Source organism: Liolophura sinensis, chromosome 7, assembly GCF_032854445.1.
Source record: "Liolophura sinensis isolate JHLJ2023 chromosome 7, CUHK_Ljap_v2, whole genome shotgun sequence".
Taxonomy (NCBI): Eukaryota; Metazoa; Mollusca; class Polyplacophora; order Chitonida; family Chitonidae; genus Liolophura; species Liolophura sinensis.
The window spans coordinates 41932859-41960431 of NC_088301.1; the positions used below are offsets into that span (position 1 = coordinate 41932859).

Sequence of the window (27573 nt, forward strand, 5' to 3'; positions counted from 1 at the left end):
CATCCTCGCAAGCTTCTCCGGCGAGTATACTCATTAAGCCAGTTATAATCTTGTCGTTGTGTCTGCCTTGTCGAATCAACATGCTGATTTTTCGTACAATTCATACATTAGCACATCACTGAATTTACTTCGTTTAATTTACACGGAAAACATTTTTAGGAAATTTGATGTAAAAATGTGTTTCATCTTTCATAATGTCTCAGAGCAGTTTTATTCATCAGCACATGGGCTTCTTCGTTTTATCTCAAAGGGAGACAACCTCTGTTGTGTCAAAAAAAGGCTAGTTATATAGATTTACATTATTCTGAGAAATGTTCTTCTTGTTTTCCAGGTGTGATACTGAGTCTAATAGTGCTGTCTGTGGGATTCGTGTTGGCAGTGGTGTATTCTCCGGCCGTTATTCCGTCCCAAGCAATCAATAACACCTGCAATCACTATGAGTAAGGGCTTCACGGTGTATTCCTGATCTACTGATAGAGGAGATTTATTAATCAAGAAAAAAAAAAATAGAACGATAGCTACTTTTCGGTAAATTTTTTATGTGAGTATACAAATGTTACGAATGCTGTCAGGCCGTCCATGATAGCAGCAAATACAGACATCTGTTTGCAGAGCTCTTTTATTATAAACATGTGCGTCTTATATGTAGTTTAATTGCAATTTAGTAGTGTGTTATCCAGTACTTATATACCTCTGACTGGAACAGTAATCTATGTTTCGTTCTCTCAGGGTTTGTCAAGGTTGCATTGATGACAGTGGTTGTGGATTCTGTTTCAACGACACGAACTGGTCCTCCCCAGTTGGTCACTGCTTGTCTGTCTTTAATGAACACCAGGCCTACACGTTTTCATCCGTGGGAGAATGCTCAAAAGAAAATATGGCCTCCGACACACTGGGGAACATCTGGGCTTATGGGTTCTGTCCCACGAAATTCTACTGGATACCCGTTGTGGGGAATGACCACGTATTTGATATTTTTTGCCCCAGGTTAGTTATGTGTTGCTTGGCGTCCAATAACGTGTAGTTGAAGAAGTTTTTATGTCACGTGACCCAAACTGTCCAAAATTATTATCATTAACTTTTCTTTTTTTCGTTTCCTTTTTTAAAGATTATTACCTTTATTCCGTATAAGTTTTACCAATCAGACTCTTTCACCACGTGAACATTGTTCTTTATCTTTTGCTAGGGCTGGCCTCCGTCCCTTGGATTGTTAACACGGAACTATACCCAATGTGGGCACGGGGTACTGGGAATGGACTGGCGACGGCAACGAACTGGATCTTTAACTTTATTGTGTCCATGACCTTCCTTAGTTTGGTATCCCTACTTGGAAAGCATGGTAAGTTCTCTTTATGGCAAACGTGTATCGTACTTCATTTGTTACACTCTTAAAACTGATATGTAAAATTTAATGTTTCTGAGTGATGCTAGAATATATTATGTCACTGGCAACACAATACCAAGTTACGCTAAAAAAACTATTCTATTGGAATAACAGGAAAAACTCATATTTATATTGTATTTGTATAATAGCCACAACAGTTTCCTCAGACGTCGACTTTACGGCAATAACATAATAAAATATCCTTACTTGGATAGTTACGTACTGAATGAAGGGTCCTTGAGCTGTCGCTTTCTGCATTTGAAGAGGTGATGATTATTATGGCAAAAACTAGTGTGTGAAGGAAATTCCATCAAACGCCTTCTGTTCTTGAGTACGGCATAAAAGACCAATTAAATAAAATAAATAAATTAATCAAACGCCTTTACTCTAATTTTACAGTAAGTACAATTGTCTTCTAAATGAAAATGAACGAAATGTCCATGATCTATGGCACTCTACTTCGTAACAGTGTGTAAGTGCCGCTTGACCTGGGGCTAGGCTGTATATTCATCGTGCTGAACTATATCACAACGTTGGATATATGAACAGTTGCAATCAAAGCGTAATGGAGATACATGATTTGATTATTGACAACTTAGGTATTGGCATGACACACAATTCAGATACTGATTTCATTCATTAACCTAGAACATTCCTAGTGTCTGTCCGTCGTCAATGAAAACTGTTGACTGCTTCTCTTTGCATGAATCTGTCCTAGTTTCTTAATTTTATATACTTTTTTTATTTCTTTGGTGGTTTGTGTTGAAGGCCCATATTAGTTGACTAGATATACCACAGTTTTAGCAGTACAATTCAATTCTGCCATAACTCATAATATTCATAGTATATCATATAAACACGTTAGTTTTCTTTCCGTGTCACACAAGCATTTCAGTGTAAGATTTCAAGTAAGCCAAATTTGATGCAGCTGCTATAAGGTAACAAAATTTTTATTTTTTCAGTTACTGTTAGACGTTGAACTGTATTATGTTTAAGCAACTTTAACTTTGAATCAGCGTTTTGATCTGCTCTAATGAAATCATTCATTAATTAAGTGTTTAGTTTTTAGGAGCCAAGGTTTTACACCCTGAATAGAGACAGTTGTATTCACCCGTTATATTGTTGATTGCAGGTGTGTTCATGCTGTACACTTCGTTGTCTGTGGTGGGAATGATTTTCACTGCGGCTCTTTTACCAGAAACAAAGGGGAAGAAATTAGAGGATTTGGAACAGTTATTTAAACGCTCCACAATAAAGTCATGACACAATGATTGCCAGAAGTTCCAAACTATTGACTTCCGAAAGGCTTTTGTAACAAAAATTGCGTCTTCATGACAAATCAAATAGATCTGATTACCAGATAGGTACGAGACTACCTTTTAACTGGTTATCTCCCTTGTGATTCTTCCAAGCCGATGTCATTCATCTGGCAATCTTTTGAAGATACTGCCCTTGTATTGTTCACTAGTATTGCATTTTGGTGTTCAACACCAGGAAAGATTGTGTCGCAATATCATTAACAAAGAAGATGACAATCGGGTTGTCATCATTGCATGTGTCATGCCCTTTTCTATTGAATGTTGCTCAAAATCGATAATGCTGATTCAAATAGTATGCAAAATTTATTGAATTTATTTTTGTGGAAGATGCTTGGATCTGAGATAACAAATCTATTTGGAGTTGTGAAATTGAACATTTGTCGTTCCCGTGGGTGTTATTGAAACATGTAAAACAACTATCTACATTTCTGAGAGTTATTTGTTGTGCATTGTTTTTACTTAAAATAACATGATACCTGTGCATTAGCAAACCAATAGGCTATGGATCGTGCCTTTAAAATCGAAAAGCATCACTAATGTCACTTTGAGATATCTGCAACTGAAGTGCCATATTCAGTATCTTGTTGTATATAGTTGTGGATTCAAATCTAGCACAGAAATCTTAATTCACAGATGGCACTGGTGTCCAGGATATTGACTTTGATTTGATCAATTCAGTATGAATTTTATAACAGCTTTTCCCCTGTAATAAACCCTTTTAAAAATAACAACAGTGTGTGATGTTTAATGAGCAGGTACAGGAGACACAATTCCATTTCCAAGATTCTAATTCTTGTCAGGATTTTTTATATTTTTTGCGTTTTACATATGACAAAAAAGCTGACAAACCATCAATAGAACTGTCGCAAATAGCAGAACTGTTGACACTGCAGGTATCAGGCTGCTGAAACAAAATCAGCCTACATTTCTGCGATGATCAAAGCATCCAGACTTTTAAATTTACACCTATTATTTACCCCAAAACTGTAATTTGGAAGGTGCTAATTACTGCATAACGCAGTTCAGAAACGACCAGACACAGTCAGTGATACGCTTTCTCAGGCTGATTACGTTCATTTTCACATGTGCTTACACAGCAAGAGTTCTTGTGTCTCGTTTCTATACTTATGAAAAAGATACAACATGGAGAATAAAACCACAGCGTCGACGAGAGAGTGATAGTTGGCAAATGGTAAGACATAGCCCGTGAAATCCGGCCTTTTGTCGATACATGTATATTCCAATTCTAGTTAAAAAGTAGCAACTTGCACAATCCCTAGCATCATGACTGAAGTAGAATTAGGTTTTTAATTAACTCCTAAGGGAAAAGTGTTCCACACATTGTCTATAATGTGATTGTTTGTTAAATGTGATGACAACACAGCATTTGAGTAATTCTAGAACTGTGACGTCTAATAAATTGCAATTAACATCACTGCAATCTTTGTTAACCTCATTCTGCTTAAGCCATGGTTCTAGGGGGCGGTGTTAGTTGCTACTTTTTATGCACTTACATGAACAGTTAGAATAAAACCCTGACTGAGGTCAACTGACAAGAGGCCATATTTCACGCGTTACGAGTGACCATTAGCCAGCTATCGAACTGTCGTCGCTCCTGTGGTTTTTCTATGCTGTAGATCTTTAATTATATCTTATCTGTTTCTGCTTTATTTCGTGTTCGTAACTACAATTCAATCGTGAACAGCTATAAAATAAATTCATCTTCTGGAGAGATGCCAAGTAGTCATAACTGGTAATGTGTGACCAAATACCAAATTATGGTAGCATCCATTCGGACTTTCGTTGTTTCCACGTTTTCCAGGGTTTGGGCTTTATACGTTTCACAATGACAACAAACATCAACTCACAGTTCGCAGGATGTCATATTCTCGGATTAATATCATGCACCATGGTTTATTTTCTCCTTGTGTTTTTCCCGCAACTAGTAAACAATTGCTTTCTAAGAGAGGAACATGTTTTCACTAAAGGTTTTTCTGTTTGTGTTTAGCATCGCTTTCAACATTATTTCAATCTTTTCTCGACCGTGTGTCCTTGTACAGGGTCGGCCATATGCTAACATAGCCCACACGTAATGTGAGTTCAAGTCCAGCTCATGCTGGCTTCCTCTCCGGCCGTAAGTGGGAAGGTCTGCTAAAACCTGGTCGGGGTCGCGGATGGTCGTGGGTTTCCCCTCACAATAATGCTGGCCACCGTTATATAAGTGAAATATTATTGAGTACGGCGTAAAACACCAAACAAATAAATAAATGAATAGCCCACAAGTACTAACCATGCCCATAAATTATGTGAATGTAAATCCAAATGTTTCATCGTGGATGTAATTCCAAATGTTTCCTTGTGGATGTACTTCCAAATGTTTCTTCGTGAATGCAATTTCAGATGTTTCCTCGTGCATGCAATTCCAAATGTTTCATCGTGAATGCAATTTCAAATGTTTCATTGTGGATGCAATTCCAAATGTTTCCTCGTGGATGCAATTCCAAATGTTTTTTTATGTCATACATAATAGTGATGTTTATATATGTGTTAAATAACTGGTGTATTCAAAGCCCTATTCAACTCCAAGTCCACACCACAAACACCATATATTCTAAATGGTTGACACATAAGGTGTGCTTCAAGCACTTTGTTTTTTGTGTTAGATGTTACTAAATGTGTTGTAAAATAAGACATGAATTAATTAAAAAAAACGTAAATTTGAAAAGACTGATAAATGTATTTCAGGTTACGCCTTCTTAGGCACAGTTGATGAAAATAACGTTTTCAGTCATGAGACAAAAACATATAAAATACAATGATTCAGTGAAAAACCACCACTATTTTTACATAATTTACTTACTTCCCCATCCAACATTCATTGTATAAAAATATGCTTTACTATATATTACGCCTGTAACTGAACAAAGTTTTGTTAGTTTTACGTATACCAAAGGCTTGCAAACATTTGTGATCCTGAATTTGACATCGAATATAATTAAAATGGAAATGTATAGTTTATATAATTCAACCCCGCCATGCAAATTATAAAAAATAGTTATTTTTCTATGGAACTAATTAAGATGTTTTACTGGGTTGATTCTTGTCTGGCCGATAAATATCAAATCGTGTAACCTACTATTAAATTCCACCATCACATCAGTGCAAAATTCTTCAGTGTGTCGTTAAACAAATTGCAATATACAGCAAATAAATAAATACTAATGAGAACTGTTGAACTCAATAAGGAAGCTACTTAACAGGAATGTTCATATTTCGAAGTAAGTCCCCAACCTTCCAGTTTTCAAATACAGGCACTGGAAAGTAAATGACTAGTTTAGCCTTCAGGTTATAAAAAGATTTATCAAGACAAAATAAATGCCGATAAAATAATGAATAGCGATATTTGAATTGTTATAAAGTTATCAAAATATCATATACGCACAATTTTATTATATTGATTTAAACCCGTTATTAGAAATGGTATGTACAATGCTTGACTAAGATCTCGTCTACATTAGAAGGAATATATCGTACACATATCGCAGAGTTGGTGATTTGCTTGCAGCAACTGCTGTTTAGAACGCTGTTGCCGCCAGCCTCATGATATCCTTCATGGACAAGGACTTGTGTGGTGAACATGAGTTATATGAAATTAATGATGGAAATAACAATATCACTTGTGCTAATGCATCATATCTTAACACCATGGTGTCTCAAATAGTTGCTCCATTTCTTCTAAGGGACTTCCCTTTTGTTTCAGGTAAAACATATGCCAGGAAAATAAGTCCCACTATAGAAAGTCCTGTGTATAGCCAGTACACTCCTGAAAAACAAACCATATAGGTTATTTCCGTATTTTATAATAAACAATTAACATAAATATATTTACACCAATAAACGTACATAAGAAAATTACTCTTCCTTTCCTATTAAAAAGTACCCCTTACTGTATTATGGATAAATGGCTTCTTCACACTGTCATATCGAAATGTGATGAATATCGTACAGTTCAGTTTCAGCAAATAATTTTTTAAGACCAGACATTAATAAAGCAGTTCGCCTCACCCAGAATTTTCACAAAGCATCCATACATTCATCTCTTACAACTGATTGAAAATCAGGGAGAACTCACCAAATTTGGTTAGAGCTTGCCCTAGGGAGAGGAATGTCATTGAAACTATAACATTGAAGAACCAGTTGGTAGCAGTGGAAAGGGCGTTGCCTGTGCTACGTGCCCAAGGTGGATACATCTCTGCGTTCATCAGCCATGGGATTCCAGCCAACCCTGAAACCGTAAGCCATATGCATCAGATTTAAGAACTAAGAGGACGTGGGATCCTCCTATATCCTATAAGAACTTCGAAAAGATGGGAACAACTACTTGCACCACACGAAGACAATGTAAATGGAATTTTTGACTTCGGAACAACATTATATCAATATTACAACATTACTATTACATGTCCGCAGGCATAATGAATGCTATTGAACAATGGTATCAAATGTACAGCTAAACGGGCCTATTATTTCAAATGTATGTGTTATATACTGCAAATGAAACAATGTAACAGCAAATGCCTACTAGAGGAATCCAGAACATGGGGGTCGGACAATAATCATACGCCCAAGTAGCTTCCAAACTAGAGATGTTGGCTTCAGAGCATCGTCCGAAGAGGAAAATGACTTCATGTTTTGGTTCACTGGCAAACAGGATCCATTGATCCCGTTGAACGTATCGCCTATAAAACAGAATCCGCATCCTCAAACCGGGTACATCCCTCACAGAGCCTGTTGTGGAAAAAAATAAGCAACACCTCATTAGTCTCTACTACTGGAAAACAGAGCACATTTTCTTGTCAGCGGTGACCAATTTCGGTCTAAAACGAAGTAATATACACATTATTACCTCGATGCACAATTTTAGGTAGAAAATGTCATAGGAAGGTCTAAGAGCGAGTATTATGGGGGACCCAGAGATTACCCACCTATAGCGGTTGCATGACGAATTGTTCTCGTGAACAGTCACTCTTGGAGAGTGGATGGCTACAAGCTGGAATCCGACAGACATCGTGATAAGACTTGCAATCACACCTATTAAGCAGAACAAACAATCTATTCTAATACAAGTTCATGCATGCAGTTCAGTCCATCTATGAACATCGTTTAATAACCGTTTTTAATATTTCAAATATTTGCACGAGAGTTTCATATTTGTGCACCAGATATCACACAGGCGCTGTCTGAGACTCATTTAAGACTTTGTATTTATTTATTTATTTATTTATTTGATTGGTGTTTTACGACGTACTCAAGACTATTTCACTTATACGACGGCGGCCAGCATTATGGTGGGAGGAAACCGACAGAGCCCGGCGGAAACCCACGACCATCCGCAAGTTGCTGGCAGACCTTCCCACTTACGGCCGGAGAGGAGCCAGCATGAGACTTGAACTCACAGCAACCGCATTGGTGAGAGGACTCCTGGGTCATTGCACTGCGCTAGCGCATTAACCAACTGAAGCACGGAGACCCCCTTAAGACGTTGTACACGTGTCGTATTTGAACAGGTACGTCATATCAATGTCTGGTATTCATTGTGAATGATGCAATTTGAGCCTGAAATTTGCAGGTATCTAACTTGTTGGCGTCAATCCTTACCCAGATAGCTGCTGAAGAGTAACTTTCGTCTGCCGATCTTGTCCACTAGCGACAGTCCGACGATGCTGAACAGTACATTTATAGCGGCGACCCCTGCAGAGAGCCAAATTGCATAGTGGTCATCCGTGATACCTGCCGACTTGATCACAGTCGCCGTGTAGTACCTGGGAGAGGAAGAAACACCCTAAATTACACCATCAGGTAGTCTTCAAGCGCAAGCCATTATCACCTTTTACACCTTTGGGATAGTAAACAGTACACAGCTGTGGCTCTAACTAATCAGAATCCACCCATAAGGTGTAATATAAAAACACAGATCAAAATTTAGACATTTGTCGTAGTTTAAAACTAATCCAAATGAGTGTTAACACTGAAATGGCGCTACACATATTATCGGAGACTTAACATTAATACCAGAAAATCAGGTCTTGGCTCTGGTCAGATAGTTAAGTTTTTAGAACCATGTATATAGTATATTTTTCATCTTGAACCACTGTTTTTCTGACAGGTCAGACAACTTTATTAAATATCTGCGTTGAAAATTTTAACTAAATGGATATATCGGTTAATAGGTTGGTCGACATTGACTTAGCACTCAAACAGGCATACAGCTACATTAAAGCGCTTGTCCGATTAGATTTGCTGTATTTACTTTTACATTCAGTATTCCATACCAAAGGTCACTTAGACTTTACATTGTTTACATAGATGAGAACCTCTAACAGAAATGCTGTAATATGTGTACAGTTCTTATTCTGTATTTGCGAAATCGGTTGAATGTATACAATGATCAAACAGTGACTATACTGTAGATTTTTTCGGTACACAAGTATCTGGTTCCTAATAAGAGACATACCAGCTAAGAGCTTTACATAATGTCAATGTGGTGGATAGCCCTGACCAGGTTCAGGACCCCCCCCCCCCCCACCCCCACCCCCCCTTTCACCATGCAATGCGGTCGCTGTGAGTTCAAGTATACAAGTATAATTCATGCTGGCTTAATCTGATGTCGTACGTAGGAAGGTCTGCTAGCTGTCTGGATGGTCATGGGCTTCCCACGGGCTCTTCCCGGTTACTCCCACCATATGTTTACATATGTGTAAAATGGAATAAATAAATCAGTAATGTTTAAGATTATCTCATTAACGCTTCAAGACGACTCCACTTTAAAGTCTTAGATTGAATCTCACAACCCATTTCACTCACGGGGCCTCCGTGGCTCAGTTGGGTACCGCGCTAGCGCAGCGTAATGACCCGGAGTCTCTCACCAATGAGGTCGATGTGAGTTCAAGTCCAGCTCATGCTGGCTTCCTCTCCAGCCGTATGTGGGAAGGTCTTCCAGCAACCTGCGGATGGTCGTGGGTTTACCCCCGGGCTCTGCCCGATTTCCGCCCACCATAATGCTGGCCGCCGTCGTATAAGTGGAAATATTCTTGAGTACGGCGTAAAACACCAATCAAAAAAAAAATCATTTCACTCACATAATGGTATTTATTCCGGCGACTTGCTGAAACATCTGCAAAGAACATCCCACCACCAACGCCCTTGCCGTAGGCGGGTGACGCAGAATTCTGATCAGTGTGAAAAAACCTGCATGTCAAGAAACAAATGCATATTCTCCTATAATCGATTTTAACACGATTCAACGCCCTACATTTCACCAGTTTATGATCTTCTACAATGATTATGTTGAGTCGATTTGACAATATAACTCATATAAGCCTGCTATACCAAAGCATACATTGGCATTTGAGTGACTGTACAACGCTCGAAACCTTGGTATCGAAAACTTAAATGTACTATAAAAGTTGTTGTTTGGTCAGTCTCCGAGATCGTATAATTAGATAAATAGGAAAACAAACCACAACCTACCTCTCCGAAAAAATTATAAAATTATAACAAAGAAAAATCGAACTCATTCCTTTTGAGAATTACACGTTTAATTTAAATGACACCAACACGCCATTTTACGTACCTTTATTCTGGTTGGTGTCTTCACATGACCTCTTTATCAGTCTTAATTCATCAGTGACATCATCAGATTTCCTCATCCTCTCCAGGACTTGTTTTGCCCTGTCCATTTTTCTTTTGCCTACAAGCCACCGAGGGCTTTCCGGTAGAAATATGAACCCGGCGGTCATAATAAGGGACGGTAAGGCGGCTAAACCCAGCATGTACCTGAAATGTAAATACGTTAGGATTCACTGAACCTGCAAATAATCGTTTGGGCGGAATATGCCCAAAAAGTCACAGGACTAGAGGAGTCAGTGATCTTATTCCATCGGCAATGTCTGAAACGCATCCCAACGTCTAATTAGTGAAATCTAATATATTCCAGTGAGCATCATTGCACTTTCTGTAGGTAATGTTTCTTCAGCCATGGTACTAGGGGGTATATGTTACTATTCTTAAGCATTTACATGAACAAACCAAAACCCTAACTGAGGTACACTGAATTTCAACGGTGACGAGTGACCATTTGCCGGCTATCACACTGTCCTCGCGGCTGTATTTTTACTCTCTATGATGTAGTCTTTTATGTGATTTATTGAAGCAGGTACAAGGCTTGTGTCAGGAGGTGTCTTTCTGATCGAGCGTGTTTACTATGAACGTTACGGTAAAGGTGTAAAGTTGATTGAGTGAATTTTTACATGCTACAGCTTAAGAACTTTAAGGGCCACTGCTCATACGTTTTCAGGACAATTATATGTTACGCCCATTCAGACGTATCCACTATTCGCCTACCTCCAACCATTCACGTCGTCGTAGCTGAATAAACCATCAACACGTTGGAGATGAAAAAGCCAATGGTTCCAAAGGTACCGCTGATCTGTACTAGCCTGCCACGTACGTGCGATGGGGCACACTCTGACACATACATAGGTAGGGTCATAGATGATATACCTGTGGGGAAAGCCAAAGGTTCTAGATAATAACAGACTTACAATACAGAGAATTTCATTACAAATTGGCAGATGCTAATTACTTAACTCTCAAGAGTTCCATCATCACGAGTTAGCTTTAGAGAGATATACAGACATAAGAAAACTTTTGTACCCCAGATATTGTGTACTGTTCAGATTGTGGCAAGCCCTTTCATTCGTGAAGACTATTCGTCGAGCTCAACAGGACCGTAACGCGGGATATATGCACAGCTGCGATCAAAACACAACTCAGTCATATTTTGAATAACGATAAGGTATGAACAAGCATTATATATTTAGTTCTTTGCCAACTGTCATCCTGTCGTCGTCTCTCTTGTTTTACTCTCCATACTAGAGTCTTTTATATTTGGTGGTTTCTGTTGACGTTGTTTTGCATGATTAATGTTTAAAATCAGTTTAGTCTGGTGCCCAGTGGGAATTAACCGCTGTTCAGAAAACCTTGTTCGAAACAATATGAAAATGTGCTTTTTGATTAGTGAATCCATAGAGCTTGCCATGTACCAGCCCGTGGGTAGCTTACCATGAATGCTGAAAAGTCTGCTCAGCTCCTGATGATAACTTGTAAATAAACAGAGGGTGAATTCCGCTCTTATTATATTGAAGGTTTTCACATTCTTTCCGCTCCAGTTTCCTCGATGTAAATTTGACGTCACAAATGTATAAGTACATTTAAATCCATTACACTAAGGTTGTCAGTATAGCTGGGGAAAATCGACACAATAAAGAAACTGTCATATCCAAATGAAAACCCAAATATCTATACACTATTCACACTGTTGACACAACAGAAATAAGGCTAAATTCACAACACATCAATCGTGTTTGGAGCACTGTAACCAAAAAATTGTATCCATATCACAGGCATGAAATTCAACTATTATGATAATGTCTTAATTTTAAAATCTGGCAGGTATTCATGAGCTCAAATTAAGGAAAATCTGTGGCACACTGTGCATGTACCTATATGTAAAAAGCCATGAAGGTGAACTTTGTATTTAGATACAGCTTGATAAACTTCAAACTGCATAATGCAATCACATTTGTTTTAAATCTAGGCGTCGAATACATGTACTAATCATCAACGATAAACGATCAACACAAACACCGTTTAACACATAGTACCAAAGTATATAAGATATCAAGTCATAGTCATATAAAGAGATGCTGTCAAAAGTGATCAATTATCTCCTAAAGATTTCCATAAATGCGTAGTATACAAGTCTTTTCTATGGTAGTGTACATCATCATTGTTAAAGTTGTATATCTCAGCTGCACTTTGATTTCAGCTGTGCATATATTTACTAACATGATGTTATTCAACGCCATGCACATAAGAACCTCCCTAGGCGGAATTTTAGAAAGTTATGAGAAGTTACGCCAGAGATTCTCGACCTGCAGTCACCAAAATTATACTCTTCGTAATATTTAATAAACTTAGACTAAATCAGTTTGGAGGAACATCCAAAGCGCAATAGTTTTTGAAGAAATAGACCATTATTGCAAAAGAAAGCTAAAATATGAAGTAAGGTTCATCATATAGACAACTTCAAATTATGTATAAATATACTGTTTTACTTTTTTTTAGATTTTTGTGAAGAGAGTTAAAGCGGTTTAAACCTTTGAATTCTAGGGTGACCTTTAAGAGTTTAGAAACTCTGACGTCACTGGAAGTTTTTCCAACATTAATCACGACACTGAATGTTCTAATAACTCTTTTAAAACATAAGTAAAAGATTACTGAAATAATGTTCTCAAAAAAATTACTTCCGTCTGGTAAACATCTGGGAAAAAAGGTGATGTGACGTCCTAAATACCATCAGTGTGGACCATAGAGCCCCTCATAGACGGCAAATATTTGATTGCCTTTCAACACTCTTAAAAAACATCTAAAGAAATAAATGAAAGTATTCTTGCACATGTTTTCAGTTGTCTGTGAGATGAACCTTAATTCATATTTTAGGTTTCTTTTACTTTATAGGACCTGTATAGGACCTTTGAGCTTAGTGCTTTCCAAAACGATAGTTAAGAATATCAAAATTGAAACTTATTAGGCATATCAAAATTGAAACCGCTCTTCTGAAGGTCACATGAAAGGAAACCAAAGTCGTCCTTGTACAGAGACGTAACCTGTGCCATCTGGGCAGTCTATAGCTATTAAAATATGTATGAGTTATTGAAAGTTAGCAGGTCAAATGAAAGCCAAACTGATGTAAACTGTCAAGAAGTCGAAATTCACCGTTACATTTAACCATTTCCCAACTACATGTAGTCCTTTCATTGGTTTTACTATCCTTGGTGTGGTCTTTCCTATTTTATATCTGCTTCAACCCCAGACTTGGAAACTTTACATTTTTAAAAATTTATTATTTATTAAATGTGATGACAACACAGCCTTTTGAGCAATTTTAGAAAAGAGACGTATAATACATTGTTATATTTTAATTCACTTCTCTTTACCTATTTCTGCTCAAGTCATGGTGCTGTAGGGGATGTAAAAGTTGATACTATTAAAGGATATACATGAAGAGTTAAAATAAAACCTTAGCTATCACTTGTCAACTATCAATATAAAAGACTACAGCAAAGAGAGGAAAATCAGTGTAGTCACGACAGTGTGATGGTTGGCAAATGGTCACACGTATTAGTGGTGAAATCCATCAATTGTTCATACATACCGAATAGCAGCAACGTACACACCCTACAGTGCCATGGCTTAAGTAGAAGTTCAGAAAGTAATATGACGTTAGCTACAATTACTCAAATGCTGTGATGTCATCAAATTTAATATACAATCGCATTAAAACTATGCAAAGGATCAGGCCTCGAGGATGCTTAGTCCATCATCAGAAACCTGGTTTATTATTTCGTAACTTACTATTTATTCATTTATTTATTTGATTGGTATTTTACGCCGTAATCCAGAATATCGTAACTTTTTGTATACTACTTACCTAGCCCAATTCCAACGACAATACGTCCCAAAAGCAAGTCAACCTTATCCCTGGCAACCCCGAGAACAACTGCACCAACGGCAAATAGTATACCAGAGATTACACCGGAGTATTTTCGCCCAATCAGTTCGTTTAAAGGGCCGCCAATGAAGGCAAACACTGCTGCCACCCCTATCGTCACACTGACTATGGCCGACTCCCACACCACTGACAGGTTAAACTGTTTCTTAATTAACAGCATGGATCCCGAGACAACGCCGGTGTCGTAGCCGAAGAGGAACATCCCGACGGCCGAGAACCCTGTCAGGACTATGATGAAGCAGGTGATTTCGCCGTCAGTCCTCTTGCGCAACCCACGGTATTGTACGGTATGCTCATCGTACACGTCGGAGTCTCCAGTCCCGGGCTGCAGAAGCGGGGACCGACTGGCCATGTTGTAAACGTTCTTTCTATCCTCGCCTTCAGTCTCACGTCAACTAGCACATATCCCCAATTCTCACCACACTCTCACAAGTCTTTACGTCTGAATTGGTCGGAAACTATTGGCGCCATTTATATGGTGAAACGTGGAAATTACCAACTCGAGCTCTCTATGTAAATATACGAGAATTTTCCAGCTGTGCATGCCAGCTCTCCACCCTGTATACTGTGTACTAGAAAAGGCGGCTTTGCTCAGTATGTTAGTAACATCCTGTGAGCTTAGATCGACCTAATTTTATCTACGTGATTAAACCATGCATATCGTATGTTAGGGCAAGTGTGTCTTGTCTGGTTAAAACTTTACCACACGACGTTGTGCTGCAGTCGATCTATATGTGTCATAATTAAGGTCACATGAGTATTACCACGTATATGCAAAAGTTTGTATAGTAACGCATACCATTAACGTATGTTACGGTAATAAATAGTCTACTGATCTACCAAAACATCAAGATTCTGGGATTTCACATCTCATGTTTGTGTTGTTATTGTCGTCATTATCATGGTTATACTCTGTACGTCTTTAATTATATTTTATATAGAAAACACAACAGACCTTACTGATGTGAGTGAAAATAGAATCTTAAACCCTCTATTTGTAGACAAACCATTAACTCAACTCTTAAAGCAGAATAAAGCCTGAAACCATGACATGATTGATGGGATGCTAGATAAAATCTACCTTGCAGTACATACATTCGAATATGCAGAACTCTTTTTTACTTATTGTTTAATAATAAACTAAAATATATAGGTAATTATGCAACACGTATGTTAGAAAAAGATTTGAGATTAAGTGCCTCTTATAGTCGCTTTATTTTGTACGAAATGTCAAGATCAAACCAAACTGTTCTGTCAAAAAAGGTGCTTCTAAAACGAGCTGATTAACCCATGATTTCCAGTGTTAGTGGTATGGAAAGTGGATGAATCACAAGTAGAGATATGTTGGCTGATAGCGGCCATTTTCACACGGTTCCATGATAACAGCTGAACTGCATCTACCCTTCTTGATGATTGGCTGTGGCTCTCCTATTACACTACAATGCTGTATGTTTGCCTGTCCAAAACCTGCCCCACATACATTTATTTGAGGAAGCCAGCATGAGCTGGACTTGAACTCACAGCGACCGCATTGGTGAGAGGCTCCTTGGTCATTACGCTGCGCTAGCGCGCTAACCGACTGAGCCACGATCTAAGAAAACAGCTTTACCATTCAATTTCTTAAAAATTCTAACCATATTTTGAGGTCTTTGAGGTGATAGAAGTAATATTTCTTTCTCCAATTAAACCCATACAGATGCCACTGTGCAAGGTCGACTGGTATTATCTTGAATGCGTCTGTAAAATCTGCTTTACATAGCCAGGTCCCTGTACCAAATTCACTAATCTTACATGTAGCCTGGTCTAAATGAATATATTTGAGTGAGAATTACTCCTTGTCAATTAGACTATTGACACTAGGATGAAACTCATTGCTGTGGGGTCACGTATGAGCCTTTTCTTACCTGAATATTTTCCAGTGGCTATACCAATTGGGTTAACTCTCTAAGTTTGTAAAGGAGGTTAACGAAAAGGCCCAGTAGCATACCCTTTCGTTACTTCATGTTCAGCTAATGTAGTGACTATTAAATTCCTACATTCAAACGTTTCTTGAGGCAAGTTATTAACGCCGGGGCCAAACACAAATGTCTAGACTTGACAGCAAATAATTGAAAAAATTCTTATCTGGGTGTTCCTTCAAATTTAACTCTAAGTTGCTCACATTTATTACCGTAGAAACTGGTGAATGTACATCTACTGTTGGATTTAACTTGTCCTAAAACTCGATCATCATTTCATTTCATTGTCAAATCTTTGAATGATTTGAATCCTGTTTAATACCCTCCATGGGCCATTTGCTGGGGGGGGGGGGCATATTTACATGCATGTAGAAATTTACAGTGTGACCTTGTACAACCTTCGTCACTGTGGTTGTTACAAACTTCTCTGTTATTAATATTGGCTCTGCTTCTACTCAAAATGTCGATACCACCTATGCCTTGACTTGAACTGTAATGGTTATTCTTAACCTCCCATCATTTGAGCAGCAACTGTTGCTGTTAGATTTGCTCTGGCTAGTAGTTTGAAGAAAAAAGTGAGTGACATGATTTCAACAATGATCCGAGTATCCAGTCCTTGCCTGCAATGAGGAACAGTTTCACAAGTCACGTTATTATACGTGGTAAATACAACGATTAATTCACATAGAGATACTTTCCATTGGAGTCTAGGGTCACTCTTAAGTTGGAAAGTTTCTCCCTTACTACTGACCATAACTCTAGACACATCAAGCTCACCCACAAACAGTAACGTTAAATCGACATCTTTACTTTGAATTATGGCCCAAAGAAGATCAGGTGAGAGAGTTCCAATGTTCGATAAATCCTCTGAAGAATATCCCTTCTCCTGGGTGGCCCTGAAAATGTCATTCTCACTGGTGTAAGTCCCCTCGAAGTGGCGCTTAAGGGTGTCTGTTGGAACCTGGCTACTGATTCGCGTAGGGCCTCAATCTCCTTCCTCATATCATTAACACATACATTTTCATATCGGGAATAAATAGTGGCGGAATTACCATCTCGCACACCATCCGCAGAAGCTAATCTGTGACCTCCGTCTGAATCCTGTCCATCCTCTGACTCTCTGGCATATCTGGGGGTCCCTGGTGTGCTGTTCTCAACTAGAGCTGTCACTTGCCTGGTCCATACTGGTTGTGTTGCTTGTATGCTGTACTGGTACATGTAGATCATCTTTTCTTCTCGTTTGATCAGCCTGTCAGACCCTGCTAGATACGATACTGGTATTGAGTCCAGTGTTGTCTTTCTGCAAAGTCATCAGACATAGGCCTACTTCAGAAAACCCATAAAACGGCACCCATACACCTATTTGTCTCAGATTCCTCTTCAACTCACAAATTGTCCAGTTTGCAGACCTATATGGATACCATATATGAGGCCGGGCATCTACATGTAGGCCTACACTGGTTGCCGTTGTTGTTGCACCTGACCTTTTTCTGTGCACTCTCCGAGCGTGGTTGAGATATGAAGCAGTTATCCTCATGTCACTGAAGTCTAAACTAGGAATTTGAATTTGAAGCTATAGGAACTTTGAGAAGTAAGCTTGTGTTCACTGAGATTGCATTTTAATTAGCCTTGGATCTCCTGATTGGGCAACTAATGTGTAGCATCTTGGGATTGTGATTGGGAGTGTGAAATACATTATATTTGAACATCACTTTTGAAATTATTCCATTTTATTAGCTGAAAGGGCAGCCTTTTGATTGGGCTGTACCCAGTACACTGTGGCATTATAAACAGCATTCAGTCCATTGAATTTCATATATTGTTATCGTCAACTTATATACTAGCATGGTAGGCCTACACAGTTTGAAGACTGATTTCACTCATTTGCCTAGAACATATTTTGCGTCTTTCGAACATCATTGAAAATTGTTGACTGCCTCTCTTTGTATGATTCCTTCCTATCGACAGTTGTCAAGTCTAATTATGAAAAACTACACTGAAAATGGTTGGCCTAAGGAAATGAAACAAACACGACCTAAAGCAAAATCAATTTACGCAATCCGACATGAACTTCCTGTTCACAAAGATGTAATTTACCGCTCTGAAAGAATAGCTGTAACAGAGAATCTCCCCCCAGTTGATTCAAATTGCATACGCTCATCACCAAGGTATAATACGCACAAAACAGTTGCGCCAGCTATGTTAGTGATTATGTACAAACAAGTATATGATGTTATACACAACTGTCAAGTTTGGCAATAACATTATAAAACAGCTTTCAATGACAATAGTCCATTACAACCACTTTTCATAACTACGCGTTGGTCAAAATTAGGCATTGACATTGTTCGTCTGTACGCGTCAAATAGTTTCAGTTGAAGTTATTATCGACGTCTTGAAGACAATTAGATTCCCGACGATATTGTCACAGATCACCGTACTCAATTCGAGAAAGAGGAATCAAACATTCGTATTCCACAATCTAACAAGCATGCAGTGAAACCGAACGTTTTAGCAAAGTGTTTAAATGAGTCAATCCAAACCACCAAACTTAAACAACGGCCAGTGAAGAAATAAGTTCAAGAATTTCTTGCTATCTACGATGTACACCTCATACGGCAACAGGTGATGAACCTTCCATATTGTTACTATATTGTTACTGTTGTTGTATATTGTTACACGTGTACCAACAAAGACACTGACCACTAGAAGAGATACACAAGTGCAAAAGTGTTAGTCGAGAATCCAGGGCATGTACCAAAAGGTCAAATGAAGTTTTCAGACCCATTGGGAATTATGCCTAAAATACGTTCAAGAAACTATAAGACTTCAGATGGTAAAACTTGGAACATTCAACGTTTAGCAACGTTTAGTAACGTTTACTGTACATCTTGAATGTTGTAAGAGCGTGTCCAAAACTCTCAACTGTTATTGTTAGATTTTTGTGATGTGAATAACAACATTCCTGTCCAGCTTAGAAACGCGCGTCCAGTAAGACGAAGACAAGCTCCTGGTTGGTTGAATGATTATGTTAGATATTGGTTTGTGTACATTAACTGTTAGAGTCAGAAAATGTGAGGATGATTAATCCCAAACAAGTTAAACCATGTATTGCTACTAAAATTAATGCGTACACTCAGCTTTATAATTCCAGAGTTTGTGCAGATTATTAATTAATTTCTTCATATTATCAAATGTTATTCTAGTTTTGAGTTAAATAACGTTGTCATATATAACTTACGCCTTTAAAAGGAGAATATTGTATCCTGAATAGCTATCGCTATGTGATATATTTCATGGTAAGTTGAGAGTGACCTCCCCTTGTCTTACGCAGCTCGGATCCCTGAGGAGTGAGTGAGTGAGTGCTTGGGGTTTAACGTCGTACTCAACAATTTTTCAGTCATATGACGACGAAGGAATCATTAGGGTGCATGTACGTGTAATGTGCCTCCTTGTTGCAGGACGGATTTCCACCGCTCTTTTATTTAGTGCTGCTTCACTGAGACGACTTACCGAAGGCAAGTAAGGCGCCCCGCCCGAGCCATTATACTGATACGGGTCAACCAGTCGTTGCACTATCCCCTTCATGCTGAACGCCAAGCGAGGAAGTTACAACTTCCTCTATTAAAGTCTTAGGTGTGACTCGATCAAGGATTGATCCTGGATCTACCGGTCCCGAAGCGGACGCTCTACCAACTGTGCTATCCGGGCCGGTCGGACGGATCCCTGAGGGAGAGAGCCGCTAATTGTACACAATGGCTGGAGTTGTATTTACACTGTTCAAGAAATAGTCCTTGAAATCAATTCCACTGGGTTGTCCTTGTCAATATTATGCATTCCAATACAACAGATACAAGTGCATTAAATCAGTTTTCCGTGGTCACCCCTGAAACATTGGGTGGGCATCCTTAAGGCTAGGTTCATAAATCCAGGGCTTTATCCAAGGTGATTCACCTAGGCTACCTCAGTGGACCCAGGACTTTGTCGTGGCTACCCTTCTAACCTGATGCCTATCTGACTCATGCGTGGATGGGTAGTGGCAGCTTTTCCAAGGGAGTCTGCAGATATGTAGACTAATTTTATGAATAAAGGTATTACATATTTTTTGTCACATCTTGTGACTAATTTATTTTAGATAAATGTTTTACACATATTTGAGTCCCCATAAACAAAATACTGTATAAATTAATTTCCTCCACCTGCTACAAGCATAAATCAGACCGCCGTCGTCTAAGTGAAAAACTGTGGATTACGTCTTTTAATGTAAAGCGCTATAGCATGGTGAATCAAACAAGAGCAGTGACGACAGTGTAATAGTTGGGGAATAATCACAAGTATTACCGGTGAAATCCAGTTACGGATCTAAAATAAAAGTTGATGCTGATGATACAATAGTAGCAACTTACATGTCCCTTAGCGCCATGACTAAGCAGCTGGGTTAGTTGTAATTTTTGGACTAGGATGTACTCAAGTGATGTGTTGTTATTATATTCTGGTCACGTGCTCACAATTCGGCGCATATAAACTTTTTGATAAGACATTCGATAGTAGTGAGAAATACCTGATATATTGACCAGAAATTTCCTCACGGACATCTTCTTTTACAACCCTGTAGAAATACACCAGACACTCAATGTCGAACACAGCTTTTCAGACTATATAAGAACAAGAATATCCTCGATTATGTTGGTCCCCGCTTCAGTGACCCATTATGATAAGCACATTACTCGAGTATTGTATATGATCCTGTCGCCATCCCAGGCACACTAGGCCTACACGAAAAATCACTGGCGATTTTGATTCCAACATCAAACATGTTCTGATATCGAACACAGTCGCCAGTTCTGAAAATTGCAGTCGCTAGACCGGGAACACTTTACGACCTTCGGCTCTTCGCTAGATGACTATCAAAAATTGCGTGGTTTGCAGTGGGCTGTACAATCTCGCGAAAAAAACAGAACGGCCTAGTCTCTAACGCAAAGACGTTTCTGTGTACTAAATTTTTCTAAGAGGATCCTGAAAAAAAAGATCTCATTTGCGCCTTTCTGTTCTCTTCGGTGTTATAAGGTTTTAACCCTTAAGTTAACTGACAGAAACACAATTCTTTGCAGAGGCCGTGACAACATGATTCGTGGTCAACTGGCATACGTCTTAATTGTGTGTCTTGTGACCAAAACAAGCTTCTACTTTATGACAATATTCAACCAGAAGTGCATGCCCGGTGCATGTACCATGTAGGTAGACAAGCAGGTAGGTCCCGGGTATTCATCAAGACGTGCCATACCATGACATTATTTACCACCAATGGGTAACAAAACAAGCGAGACCAAAACTAACATCCCGTGACGAAGAAAAGTTTTAAATCAAGGTTACTTACTTTGAAGGAGGCGAACACCAGCTGGTTATCAGAGCGGCTTGTGAAGTTTGAATTTCGTTGGAAGCAGATGACACAAAAACAAGGTCACACGCGACTGATGACATCCGGCCTCCTGGCAGGTCTGTATCTGTTTTTGTGTGAACACGACTACAAGCAGAGCTTATTAAAGAGTGATATTTGTCAAACACGATCATTCTCATTCTCGGTATACTGATGGTTTGCAGACTTTAATCAAGTCGCATACAGCAAGACTTTGAAAGGCCTAACTGACGTAAAACTAACAAGAGGCTGTGTTTCACCGGTTACATGTACGTGTGATCTATCACACTGTCATTGCTGCTCTAGTTTTTCTCTCTCTGCTGTACGTCTTAATTATATACATCAATCTTTGCACAATAAACTGCAGACTGCGCAGAAGATACTTCCAGCTTGAGGTTGTATTTTTAAAACGACGACAACCGTACGGTTCCTTGACACGCCGGCTTTACCGAGGACATGGTTTGACTTTGTAAACTAACCTTACTTTGACAACAATATACTATGGAGTCTTTCACATGGGGGAGCTCATATCTCGTTCTAGTGGCGGTTTCAATCAACATCACCACTTATATTACCACAAAACCACAAAAAGTAATCAAAATATTTCCCAAACCCAGGCGTCAAAACAGACATTGGTGTATATACTAACCATCAATGAAAATGGACATTCAGGATCAAATTACAATAGATTTATGCAAAAAGGAGCAATCAAAAACTTTTCAATGATGACGAAAACAGGAATGTTCTAGGCGATTGAATTAAACCAGTATCCAAAAATGAGCACCTAGATAGTTTATAAGCTGTTTATGATATGTGTTCTATAAGTCGCGTTTGATTGCAGCCGTTCATATGTACAACAAGGCGACCTAATTCAACACGATGAATATACATCCGCTACCTTCGGGTTAATCATGAAAAACGAGGGCCACATATTCTGGACGATCTGTTCATATTTACTTATAAGAGAATTATACTCACTGTAAAACTTAAGAAACTTAGAGTGAAGGCGTTTGATGAAATAACCTTGACACACTAGTTTTTGAAGTGTTGCGTTAATTGAGTTAATTGAAATCGTCACATAACACTGAATTTGATAAATGCTGCAAGGAGTGATATATACACACCATATGTAGGACCCTTCGGTATATTGCTCTCCAAATGAAGATAAATTAAGAATGTCAAAATTGAAACTAAAAACATGGGTATTATTGTTTCATCAAATTTTTCATCAGAAAGATCTATGGAACTATGCTTTGTACTCTTTTACCTGGTCCCATTACATTGACAACTCAGCATTAATTCTAGACCAGTGACGTCAAATGAATTCAAAGAAAGATCACGGCATTTTTTTTTTACCTATTTCTGCTCAAGCCATGCTGCTAGGGGGCGTGTAATTTACTATTTAAGTATTTACATGAACAGTTAAAATAAAACCATAACTGAGGTAAATTTACTCGAGGCCGTATTTCACCTGTTACATGCGACCATTTGAAAACTATCACATTGTCGTTGCTCTGGCCTTACTCTCTAAGCTCTAGTCTTTTATTTTATATTTTTCCTCAGGTATGTCCCACAATATATGTGAATGAATTTTCACATCAACAAAATCTCACCTTTGGTGTTCCGAAAATAGCCTGACGTTTTCAGTCAGTATACAACAAGTTCACGCTCACGGTCAACATCGAAAATGTTGACTGTAGGCCTATGTCCGATGACTGTGTAAATTTTTGTGATCTGAAATTATTTTGGAATTCATCCAAATGTCTAACGTTGTATACTTTCTAAGTTATTTGGTTGTTTGTGTTTTGGAAATTGGTCTTGCGATAAGTGTACAGAAAATTCCATTTTGGTTGGTTGGTTGGTGCGTGGATGCCTGTTTTGACTGATAGATAAAAAACACAGTTGAACTGACAGTTGACCCCTGCCGTAGTCGGACTATTGAATTTGTTCTGAATCTGGTCAGTCACCGCTAGATACTCACGATCGCAATGTTTTGTCGAACTTTCGACGAAGCTTTACGTGTAGGTCGACTTTGTCAAGCTGGAACCAGTTGCAGGTCGACCTATGCCCGACTTTGCCCGACCTATACCAAACGCAGTTTTGTATGTGTTTCTGTGTGCCCTATATAGGCCTATTTCTGTCACAAATATTTGACATAGGCCTAGGCCTATCTGCGTTTTGTGGCGTTCGGTGCCCAAATTTCTATGTAATAACATTGTCTATAGTTATAACCATTATGCATGAGTGATAGACAGTTGAGATCACGAAAAACTGGGAGACTATGTTATTGTGCTAAGGTTGAAATAACGAGAGGCCCCTAATGGGCTTACAGGTATGTGCAATTTATCTGGCGCTTGAGCATGTAAATAATATGACTTAAAATGGTCCATCGTGACATAGATGTCAATGTAGCAACCACATAAACGAATGTTGGTATAAAGATAATGAATTTGTGTGCGATTGGCGTTCGTCAGTTGAATGCAATTCGACGCCAACACATAGAGAAGATAGGGCTTTCAAAGCGTGTAATACCAACACAGATGGCGCTGAATGGGATGTGTTGTTAGTCTTTCTGGGGACTTTTTTTTTTATTTGTTAACAACACACTGTGCAGGATCAAGAAACAGGTAAGTTAGACAGATTAATATTCCCCACGTCCAAGTATTGCACATACCTAGCATATGTGATAAGTTGTTCTTATAGAGAGGGAGTTACCTAGAAAGAATAGTGCTCTACAACTGTCCTGTATGATCTGCAACCACTGTGGATACCATTCATGAGTAATAAAACCTAGTCGGAAGGCCTAATTGTTGTGGGCTAGTCGCACGGTACACGTACCTTTTATCCTATGTAAGACGTAGGTATATAATATAGGCGCTGACAGACCTGAGGCATGCATCAGAGATTACGAGATTACGCTTTCTTACGGTGGAAATTCATGGTAAGTTAACACCGTAAGTTATGTGGTATATGGACATCATGAAACAGACCGACGAAACCGTGGTATGTGAGGGATAGAGGTATCTATGCAAGCTTATAGCCATAGCATGCCCACACTCGATCTAGCGATGCTCGTAAAGTTTGTTTCTTTATTCTGAAGAACTCTCAGGAACTCTCAGCAATTTTATGCTATTTTATTAAAATACAGTTGGAAAGTCACACGTAAGCCTGTCAGACTATCACTCTGTCGGATCAAATTTCTGAAATCCTTTCTCTTAAGCTCGTCTTAAGCGTTTATCGAAGAACCTTCGTGGAAGACGAGATTGAATTTTAGCGGGATCCGGTATCTCAGCTATTTCTAATTTGCGATTGCTCTATTTATGTTTTCGACTTGTTACACATACAGTGTATTTTGGTCCGTTTTTGATTACTTTATAGATGGCCATGCTCCTCTGTTTTCCTCTCTTTGCATGACCTTGAGGAACATTACCAATCTACACTGATAGTGCTGATGCATGTTTTGTGTTAACTATTGTTAGACAAAAAAATCTTAGACGCTATAGGCGAAAATGAAATTCGAGTGTTGTACAATACATATTTTTTTTAAACTCAAGATCTTGACACCCAGAATGTAGGAGGGGGTAAGAGAAGAGAGCATGTGGGGTTCTCAGCTCTCTGGGAAATTTCTGACTCATAAAACAGGAGTGTCCTCTACCTACTTAAATAACAATACCACTGATTCCCAAACCAACACCAGTAATCAAGAATAATCATAGCTGACATTGTTGTTCAAATAGGTAGAGGACACTGTTGTTCCAGGAGGTAAAGATTTGCTTCCCTTTTTATAGGCTGGTGAAAAAATCCTAACCACTTAACACCGTATAAAAAAGATGCAATTAAAGCCTTTGTTTACGGTTCATCAATGATTGCCCGCAGGAAAAGCCTCTTCCATGAGATCTTGCATGGTTCATCACGTCACAAACTTGCCCATCGTGATCACTTATCTGCACCGGTATTTATACATTTAAGATCCAATTATAGCAGGCGGTAAAAGGAGCTATATAGTACTTCAGGCATCTGGAACCAACAAATAGTTTTGAAAAATGGAAGACAATGGCTAAGGCATATAATATGTACTCCAATAAGCAACCAACCCACTATAAGTGTATTATGGCGACTTATTTATAACCAACACTATTTATAGCTAAAGTCCTTTTAACATGATATACACTGTATACTACACGCTCGCTTGGTGTGTTGTTATCTCATCTAAACTCTCCTGAATTGAGTCAGTTATATAAGGTTTAATCCAGAGATGACGGGCACATGGCCATTGAAAAAAGAGGACATTCCATCGTCCAATACACAACCTTGGTAAAATGGCGCCCTTTTATATAAAAAGATTAGGCGGCGGCCGAGGTGTGGGTAGCGTACCAGCGTACCAGCGCCTGAGCGCGATGGCCCAGGCGCGATGGCCCAGGAGTCTCTCACCAATACGGACGCTGTGAGTTCTGGCCAGATCTATCAGTAACCTGGAGGTGGACGTGGGTTTCCTCTCACCATAATTAATTCGTAATTAAAGAAGTGAAATATTCTTGTTCGGCGTAAAACACCAATTAAATAAATAAATATAAAAGAATTCCTTAAAATGTTCAGGATACACGTCATCGTGTGACATGGTGTGTCACATAATGTTTTACAGAAGATTACACGACATGATTCCTTCATAAGATCAATTATCACACTATATGCGTGTCCCTCTTCAGAACACGTATGAAAAAGAGAGCGCCAGAACTCACAGCGTCCGCTGTACGTGTGTGTCTTTGGAGGTTGGCTGTATTTTATAGTGGATTCAGATGTTTCCGGTTTTTATCTGCAATGCAGATAAAATGAGACAATGCTGAGTCAAATCATTTGGATCCATTGCGATGCGATATAATACAGTAATAGGTGAAGTGAAAATTATCTGAGCTCCAATTGCTTTAGGAAAACATTGAAGCATGCAAAATTATCAGTTTTCGTGTTTTGCCGCGAAACTTCAACGTTTTATAGGGTGGTGCGTCGTGGGTATGAATTGTGGAATAAACCGATATCGGAATTTGTGAAGATCATCACAAAACTGATATATCCAAAAAGCCCCTGAATTCTAGAAAACACTTGATACTAAGCCTCTGTTGTCACACGAAAGAATGAAGAGTTGACTGGACATTGTAGAGGGACAAACAATTTGTATCTCTAGTAATTTGCGATTCCACATTTGTTCGACCATTTCAAAGGGGAAAAAACAGTGTATCCATGAAAATGGGGCATTATACATGTCAAGTTATCGGTGTGGAGATTGTAACTGGCTTTATTTCTGACTGAATTCGTAACATACAGGTATGAAATGTCTTGTGAGAATAGGGATTTCCTTTCACGGAAAAGGAAATTCCGGCATATCAGTCATGTAAGGCGAAGTGAGATTTGCAGGTTATTGGATATACCCGTGTTCAAGTGTCGGTCCAATCATTTTGAATTAAGCTCATGTTAAGAATCGGACTTCGCATTACATGAACTATATCCCGAAATTTCAATCAGGCTACACCAAAATAGTAAACGTCATGTGCTACCTTCATCTTGATCTTGCATTAAATGGGTTTGGAATGTGTGATAGGACAACGGGTGTAAGTCTTTCATGTTCTCCGTCTTCAATAGCATTGGTGTTCTAATTAACTTTATTAACGATGTGGATGTTGATTTAGTTCAGGTCTAAACAAATCTGGCTCTAATGATTTAAATTGACTCCTGGCAAGCACTTGCTAAGGATCTATATTCATTTTTACAGTTTTACCTGTACTTCATCTGTTTCACATGAAACGAGGATAGATAAACCTATGGCATAATGGGGAAATCGTAAAACTCCTTTCCATCTGTAACAAAAC

The 27573-nt window shown here is 38.7% G+C and overlaps 3 protein-coding genes across 3 annotated transcripts in view; 2 read left to right on the top strand and 1 right to left on the bottom strand.

Annotated features, from left to right (window-relative positions):
* LOC135470928 (proton myo-inositol cotransporter-like) overlaps positions 1-422 on the top strand; it is a 4858-nt gene extending 4436 nt beyond the window's left edge. The window contains exon 5 of the mRNA XM_064749976.1: positions 332-422. Within this exon, the coding sequence (XP_064606046.1) occupies positions 332-422 (91 nt within the window). The remainder of the gene's footprint in view (positions 1-331) is intronic.
* On the top strand, positions 36-3417 carry LOC135470056 (proton myo-inositol cotransporter-like). Its single transcript, XM_064748770.1, has 4 exons — positions 36-440; positions 730-987; positions 1187-1339; positions 2517-3417. The coding sequence occupies exons 1-4, from the start codon at positions 437-439 to the stop codon at positions 2645-2647; spliced, it is 546 nt and encodes a 181-aa protein (XP_064604840.1). The 5' UTR covers positions 36-436; the 3' UTR covers positions 2648-3417.
* A 4933-nt stretch (positions 3418-8350) lies between these two features.
* LOC135470930 (proton myo-inositol cotransporter-like) lies at positions 8351-14690 on the bottom strand. Its single transcript, XM_064749978.1, is given in 6 exon segments — positions 8351-8525; positions 9843-9951; positions 10337-10539; positions 11107-11149; positions 11152-11265; positions 14258-14690. Coding segments are annotated over 6 exon segments (1077 nt in total).
* Between the last annotated feature and the right edge of the window lie 12883 nt (positions 14691-27573).

Excerpts from the sequence above, each read along its gene's own strand:
- LOC135470056 (XM_064748770.1), top strand. Across the intron at positions 988-1,186 it reads TTTGATATTTTTTGCCCCAG|GGCTGGCCTCCGTCCCTTGG; the intron begins GTTAGTTATGTG and ends ATCTTTTGCTAG. Across the intron at positions 1,340-2,516 it reads ATCCCTACTTGGAAAGCATG|GTGTGTTCATGCTGTACACT; the intron begins GTAAGTTCTCTT and ends TGTTGATTGCAG.